General features: G+C 32.7%; 1 protein-coding gene across 1 annotated transcript; it reads right to left on the bottom strand.

The window, feature by feature from the left end:
• Window positions 1-4313: 4313 nt before the first annotated feature.
• Window positions 4314-5126, bottom strand: LOC139859552 (uncharacterized). The gene is made up of 2 exons (XM_071848334.1): window positions 4826-5126; window positions 4314-4672 (listed from the first exon to the last, which is right to left on the bottom strand). The coding sequence occupies exons 1-2, from the start codon at window positions 5124-5126 to the stop codon at window positions 4314-4316; spliced, it is 660 nt and encodes a 219-aa protein (XP_071704435.1).
• Window positions 5127-8974: the final 3848 nt, after the last annotated feature.

Here is an 8974-nt window from a genome sequence, read left to right as displayed (position 1 = left end):
TGAACAATCCAAAATTGATCATTTTGTGGAGATGTTATTGCCGGAGTACAGAACCATGGCAAGAGTTGCCACCACTTTGTCTCAAGCCTTTGTTATGGCAAAAATGGTTGAGGATGATATGAAAGCTGCGAGTAACCGTAGAAAGGAAAATGTAAGTCTTCAGCAGCAAAGTCAAACCATAAGTCGATCTAGTTCCAAGTCAAAGAAAACTTTTTCGAATAAGATGAAAAGGAAACAGACTCAGGGTGTATCTAAGTTGAAATCAGAAATGTGGTGTGTTCATTGTAGAGCAACTCATGTTGGACAGTGTTCTGAAAGGACCTGTCGATGTTACCATTGTGGTTTGATAGGACACGACGTTCAGTCTTGTTCGTATAAATATAATGTGTGTTGGAATTGTCAAGGACCAAATGAGAACTAATTTTTCCTATGAACTCTGAGAACTTCATATTCGAACAAAAATGAAACACGGTCGAACAAAATAGAGCTTGTTCGAACATTTCTCAAGTCTACAAATTTTTGTAGAACATACATGTTCGACACCATTTTATTATGTTCTAAATTCATTTTCTACATTTTAGGGTTTAGATTTAGGATCAAGGGTTTAGGGTTTACATTTAGAGTTTAGAGTTTAAATTGATTTTTTAACACGAACGGTTTAGAGTTTAGGGTTGTCGGATTTGGGTTTTGAATTTAGAGACTAAATTCAAAACACTAAACCTCAATCCCTAAACTCTAATTCGAGCTAAATTTAGAAAAAAGGTGAAATTGAAAAGAAAAAAAAAACATAAATTCGATCAAAAATGGATGAATTCGAACAATTTTGTCCATGTTTGAACAAATTTTCTACCTACAATTTGTTCTACATATCATGAATTTGAACAAAAAATGCCCAAGTGGAACACAAAATGCCCATTTCGAATAAATATTGTTATGTGGAATAAGAATGTAGAACAAGGTAATATCATATGCATCTGAAATTTGTTAGAACATAGCCAAAAATTTTCAACCATGCCTTGATATAGTTCAAATCTGAGTTCCCAAAGTTCTCTTCAAGGTATATATATATATATATATATATATATATATATATATATATATATATATATATATATACTCCCTCCCTCTCAAAATAATTGTCCTGTTGGACTTTTCAAAGTCAATTTACTAAGTTTTGACTTTAATTTTTGGTTGGTGTATGCTATAGAATATTTGATAAAATTTATATCAATAGATTCATTTTCAAATGTGTTTTCATTTAGTTTAACTTTCATTCGATATTATATAACACAAAGAAATATATTTAAATTAAAAGTTGAAGAAAAAAGACTCAAAAAGTCAAAACAGGACAATTATTTTGGGACAAAAGGAGTGTATATATATATATATATATATATATATATATATATATATATATATATATACTCCATTTGTTCCAAAATAATTGTCCTGTTTTGACTTTTTGAGTCTTTTTTCTTCAAAATAATGGTAGGGATAGAACCTGAAAAACCTATTTACGCGCAGGGGTATTTTTGACATATTATAATTAAGTCTCATTTTTTTAATTATATGAAAAACCTATTTACGCGCAGAACATTATAATTTCATAGTTTTTATGCACTTAAATGCAACAAATTACATCAAATATTAATTAATGCTCATATCATTAACAAACGTGTGTTCATTACCATAAATTGTACGTTAAATTATTAATTATATAAAATGTCCACATGTTCACATGCAAATATGTCATGTGAACGAGAAACTATGCATTTGATTATATAGGTAAAATATAGAATTTTTCAAACTATTTTATTTTCATTTTTACGCTCCATCATACATGTGAAAATTTTTGTAAATCAAAAGTTATCGCAGTTCTCGCCCTTTTTGTGGATACAAACACACACACACATACATACATATGGTAGGTGCGCTGACGTGGAATTTAAAAAACAAATTTAATTAAATTTTTCCTTTAAATTTTGAATTTTTTTTTCAAAGAATAGATGCATATGATAGGTTCATGTGCATTCAATATGTGAGTTCTCTGATTTCTCTCTCCACCCTTGATTCTTTCTAATCCTCACCATATATATATATATATATATATATATATATATATATATATATATGTGCGTGTGTGTATGTGTGTGTGTGACTTTCATTTATAAAATGGTATAACTGAAATCGAATTTGTAAGGAGTAAATAAAAATCAAACATCCATGATTTCATATGAAAAATTTGCTAAGGAATTATCGCATATATTATTACTTCGTTTTACACGGCCCAACTCAATTGTCGCTTATATTCCACCTTTTTCTAGAAATGCAAAAACTCATGAATAGTAACTAAAATTTGCTTCAAAAGTTTCAACCCCAAACATAGTTTATACTTACAAGGAAGCCAAGCCGTACTAGTACTTAACAACTTTGGGTAAATACAGAGGCAAGAACGTAACTTTTTGGGGGAAATAATTGAAACTTTATAGGGGTGCAAAGGTTAAATTTAGAGGCCAAACGGTAACTTTGTTATTTTACATAAAACCCCCCCTTAAACCCGCCTTGATGGGATTTATCTTTTCGTTCGACTCGAATTACGTTTCATGAAAACACTACTAGAAAAATGATTTTCCCGGACAGGGGTATTTCCGGACGACAGAAGTCGTCCGCAAAAAGCCACAAACCGACAAAGTAATTCCGCATCTTCATCTTCTACCGGTCGGAGTAGACAACCACCAATGGAACCATACTACACGGCAAGTCAAATTGAAAAAATCTATCGTTTTAATAATCTTGTAGTCCCTCCCGATATTCAACCAAATTTTAAGTATACTACCGGTACTTTCAATTCCAATACTCCGCGCCCGAGCCGTAACAATGATGAAGATTTGTATGATGATGGATTTGCCGATTTGTAATTTGTTTGGTGTGTTTGAAGACAATTATGCTTTTGTTGGGTGTTTTTCCGGTTGTTTGAAGACATTATGTTAATTTTATGTTTTGTAAACGATATTAGTTGATTTGGTAGTTTTTCCGGATTTTAAAATGTATGGATAATTATTGTCGCGTTTGGATACTTTTTAATGTTATTGTGGTATTTTGTGAAACTGTAATCTTATTTATGTAGTAGGTTTGGATATTTGAAATGTGCCGTATCAAATACGGCTGGAAACAACACAAAATGCCCATGAATTTGAAATCCTCTGCTGTTTAAAACAAATACGTCCGGAAACAGCAGAGGCCTTTCCGGACGACTTGTCGTCCAGGAAAAGGCGTCCAGGATTATTTTATTTTTCTGTTATCAATTAATAATTATGAATTAAAATATAATATTACTTTAATCCAAAATCTTTCGGGACGATATATCGTCTCCATAAGTCGTCCGGAAATATCGTTCACGAAAGCTAGCGTTGAAGGTCAATGTGAGCCCCACTTTCCGGGACGAACCTTTCTGGATGACACATCCCGGACGATGTGCCGTCCGGGAATACTTTCTGGGACGACTTGTCGTCCGGAACTATCGTCCGGAAAAATCATTTTTCCAGTAGTGAAATAGCCGTCAAACACGGAACAATTTTACGAATTAAACGCAATAAACTATATTTAAACGAAGCCCCGACGTGAAACGATAACTAGTTATAAATATTTATGTGTGAACATAATTTTTAGTTATATTGACAAAAAGAAAAAATCCCACCATTATCGAAAGGAACTAGCTAATGGTCTGAAAAGGTGGCACACATATTTCACAAGTTCACATTCACATATATTAATGAATTGAACTCGTCAAATCAATTTATCTTACTTTTGCGAATATAATATTTTGTATTACTTGACATATAGCTAGTTAGCTACTAAGGCATATACTATATTTTATTTTAATAGAAGAATTTGTACTCGATTCTAGATGTTAAATGTTTATACAACGCAAGAATCAAAAGAAAAATCCTTTACAATATAACAATCACCTGTGTATAGTAACACCCGGGTTTATGTTACACGAGTTTAAAATCTAGTACAACATATGAATTTTTTTTTTTTTAAAAGCCAAAAATTATATATATAAATATCAACAAATATACAAGGATACAAAGGCCATAAGCCTATGTCACAATACACAGACAATCAACAATTACAGATTTTTAAGAAATATACACAGCAAAGTTGATTAGGATAAAAAACGATTAAACCATTTAACCAACTCTTGTTCGATGGTTGCCACTCCCCATGAACGACGACGGGTTTGTCAACCATTGATGTCATTCGATGTTCACATTTGTTCCTCTCTTTTTAATCCATTCATAGCTTTTCACTTAGATGTCATTGAGAATTGTGGAACTCGGACTCACTTTATTATGGAAAACTTTTTTGTTTCGGTTCTTCCATATATAATACCCACAAGCCCATTCGACCGCTTGCCATAAAGGATTCTTTTTTGACCCGTTACCATCGCTGTATTCCCCATTAAACAAATCAATCACGCTTGTTGAAGAAAAATTCCCAAACCCCCACCAACGATAAACTCTTTCCCAAACTTCAAACGCTAGTTTACATAGAACTAATGCATGGTCCGTTGATTCCATATCATCGTCACAAATCGGGCATCGAACCGTATGTAGGTCTATGCCTCGGTTATCAAGCTCGACTCGTACCGGTAATCTTCTACGTTTAGCTCGCCAAACAAAAATACCAAGTGATTGAGGCAAGAGATTATTTCGAATTGTTTATGTCCCAGCTGAGTTATGTCCATATATTTGGTCATCGAGCAAGTCGGTTAGCTTCCTGGTATGAAATCTGCCATCTTCGCTAGTAGTCCACAACCAACTATCCTCGGCTTCATCTTTATGAGCTGCACCAGAGATGTCTCGCATCATGGAATTAAGTTCGTCCTCACATCTACCACTTGGAGTTCGACACCATTGCCATGTCACAATGGGTACTGAGTTGACCCACGATACTCTGTCACCAACAGAAACATCCTTGACCTCTTCCAATCTGTAAATTCTCGGATATTTGTTTCTAAAACGTTTATCTCTGGTCCAATGATCTTCCCAAAACAAGGTTTTCCTACCATCACCAATTATTCTCACAAACGAATCATTAAAATTAACACCACAATTACACATATCAGTTCCAATTTTTATTATATCTTTCCAAGGGGAAAAGCCACCTCCAACTTTGTTGTTAGACGCCTTTCCCAAACCACCCCCCCCGCCCGTAAATACTTTTGATTATTTTAACCCAAAAGGTGTCGGTTTCGGTATAAAACCTCCACCACCATTTCTCCAAAAGACCCCAATTTTTCGCCTTTAACGAACCAATATTTAACCCCCCGCCCCCGTATGACAAGATTAGGGAATCCCACTTAACCCATGACATTTTGTATCCCTCACCCGACCCTCCCCAAAAGAAATTACGACGCAAACCTTCGAGCAAATTGAGAGTACACGAGGAAGCCCGGAAAGTCGAGAAGTAATACAACGGTAAGCTAGTGATATTGCTTTAAACATACATATATTTCGACGCAATATCATTTATATTTCATCGGCTTTTACCGAAACGAAGACATTCAAATGCATAATTCACGAGGAAAACAACAAAAGTAAACACGAGCTTGAAGAAATGACGATAAAACAACGATAAAACGACGGATTTAAACCAAATATATATCAAGATAATGTTTACCCGAATGCAAGTTCAAGATGATCGAAGAAAAAGAGTTCAAAGGAAAGTTCCAAGTCGATATACGTCAACACGGGGTGAACAAAGAACAAACGAAAAAATAAAAATTAGAAAACTGCCGTTTACTCTTACGCGGATCACGTATTCTTCTACGCGAAATGCGTAGTATTTTAGTCTTACGCGGAACGTGTGGTGTCTTACGCGAAACGCGTAATGTCAAGACCAGATTCAGATTCAATTTCACATGGGACGGCTGCTTTTGGATATACTATTACTACTTTTTCACTTTACAGAATGAAAAGAAGAATATTACAGATCAAGGGATCAACTTCTCAGATGATATAATACGGAGTACGAGAGCGGAGAGGAACATACAATACAAGAGTCAGCAATATAGTACTACACACACATACAGATAGAGAGAGGAGGGATCATCATAAAAAATTAATTTACTAGTGTTTTTATTTCTTTCAAAGTACTTGTATCATTATTATTTTCAGTTCCAAGGTTCACTATTTAGGATAGTTTCAATATTAAGGGTGTATTGTTCGTGATTAAGGGTATTATTGTGCGAGTGCGAGGGTGTTGTTATTGTAATTTTTCTACCGTTTGAAGTTAATGAAAATGAAGATTTTCGTAAGTATATTCTGTTAAAATTATCGTTATCAATTTTTATCGTTATTATTATGTTTGTATATTTATATTTTTATGTTTATCCTAGTATAATGAGTAGCTAAATTTCCCTAGTGTTTGCTTAGATGTAGAGCCCCTAGTGAAATGGATTGTTATTATTTGTAAAAATTAAAATGTAACTTAAGTATTTTTAACATTGAGCCTAATTAAAAGAACCATTATTATGTATTTGGATATTTAACCCTTGTCACTTAATTTATTAGATTCAAATAACGAAAGTTATTTTTATAAATTAAGCTTCAACATTAAAAGTGATTTAGACGAACTTATGAATAATTTATTAACACTAAATTAGAAATAAAGTTCGGTGGTTTGGGTAATATCATTAGGTATATAATAGTGAAATTGTTAAAAGGGAAACCGTTATGATTTAAGTTTTGACGAAAGTTAAAACTGGGTTGGGTCTCAATTTAAATACTTGGGGACTAGTAACTATCTAAATAAGATCCGATGAAAATTAGACTTAATTTAGCTAGTTGAAACTTTATTTATTCGAAAGAAAAATATAAAGTTTTATACTAACATTTTAAATAAGAGCTTAAACTTAAAACAATCCATGGATCTAGAGGTGACACATTTAAGTAAACACTCCTATTTATATATTGAAAATAATAATTATTATTGTTTTTACATATTGTTATTCAGCAAAAAAAATTAAAATTATAACTCAATTAAACTTCAGTTTATACGTACTGTTTTGCCACATCGAATAAACCATACGTGAATCACATATAATTTCACACGAACCGCGTATCTTTTAAAGTATACGCGAAACGCGTATATCATTACGCGAAACGCGTATGTATAACACCAGTACTGTTACGAAATTAGTTAAAATCTAAGTATTAATTAAATCTTTTATTATTATTTTAAAGTAATTAATTTATAATTAGTTTAATTATTATAATTATCTTTAATCCACCTTTAATTTAATTAAAACTTATTATTTAGTTACTTTAAGATAATTTGTATTCTATTTTATTGTTTAAGTTAATTTGTATTTTATTTTATTGTTTTAAATAAATTCTTATTCAATTAGTTTTATAAAAAAATTATTGTTATGCTTATTACCATTTAATAAAATATTTCTATCACAATTAATATAGTTTCAATTAATTCACTTTTAAGTTAATAATTATAAATCATGTAATCTGATAATTTTAATTAATAGTTCAATTTAATTAAGATTAAGTTATATTTTATTATTATTATGCTAAATATAAATTCCTAATCCAAAACCCCCTTTAAATAAGTTTAACTTCAAAGACTATTAAAAAACCATTAAAACACTCCATCTCCCTGTGGAACGAACCGGATTTGCCTATAAAACTAAACTATGCGAATAGGACTAGTTGCCTATATGTGTGAAATCAACCTGAATTCATTAAAACACCACATATACAATTAATCAATTCGTGTAACAAAATAACTCAAATCCGTTCATAAAATAAAGGTACTGTTTCAACGCATCAACTTTTTGGCGCCGCTGCCGGGGAAATGCGGTTTTGTTCAAAAGATTTTAATAGACTTTAGGTTATTCGATCCTTTTGTAGGAATTCATTCCTAGAAAAGCTTTTATTGTTATGATTTCATAATAGAAATTAATGCATGAATTTACGTTCCTCCAACACTGAATTAACTCCTTCATATCCTGAACCCGAAAGAGAATTTCACGAACGTTTAAGAGCTCAAGAAGTAGAATCTCTTGCTGAGGATTTAGAATCACTTTCATTGGATTCTAACTCTGAACCAGATATTCAACCAATCATAGAGCCAGTTATTAAGGAAGAAGAAGAGATGGCTGTTACAAATCAAGCGATGGAAGCATTAATGAAGGCGACAAGAACAGGTCAAGGCCACGCAATTATTCAACCTACGATGACTGACGAATTTGAAATAAAAGGTCAATTCCTTCACATGGTGACTAATACATGCCAATTTGGTGGAGCTCCAAATGAGGATGCTAACGAGCATCTTCGTAAGTTTGTAAGCATTTGCAAGCTATTTAAAATTAAGGATGTCTCCGATGAAGTCGCATGTTTGAAAATCTTTCCATGGTCCCTAAAGGACGATGCAAGAGATTGGCTAGACTCATTGCCAGAAGGCTATATCGAAGATTGGAATGATATGATGGACAAGTTTTTGTCAGAATTCTTCCCTGCTTCAAAACCAGCCAAATTGCAAAGTGATATAAATCACTTCAAGCAAAAGTTTAACGAGACTCTTTATGAAGCTTGGACCCGATTCAACAAAATGCTTAGGGTATGTCCTCAACACGGGTTGAATACATTCCAAAAAGTTCAAATATTCTATAAGGAGTAAATGTGGCTACTCGTAAAGATATCGATGTTGCAGCTGGAGGTTCGATCATGAAGAAAACACCCGAAGACGCTCACACAATCAATTTCGATATAGCAGCACATTCTCATAATTGGTATCAAGAGATAGAATTCTCTAGATCATCAACCGTTGCTAATATCGAAAGCAATGGTGAAATTGCTTCTTTAAAAGTTCAAATGGCAAATCAAGCAAGGCAAATTGAGAAAGTGACCAAGGAAATGCATGCTATCAGGGTAGGATGTGAACTGTGCCAAGGTCC

The sequence above is a fragment of the Rutidosis leptorrhynchoides genome, chromosome 7 (genome assembly GCF_046630445.1).
Source record: "Rutidosis leptorrhynchoides isolate AG116_Rl617_1_P2 chromosome 7, CSIRO_AGI_Rlap_v1, whole genome shotgun sequence".
Classification (NCBI taxonomy): domain Eukaryota; kingdom Viridiplantae; phylum Streptophyta; class Magnoliopsida; order Asterales; family Asteraceae; genus Rutidosis; species Rutidosis leptorrhynchoides.
This window is presented reverse-complemented; position numbering and strand designations above follow the sequence as displayed.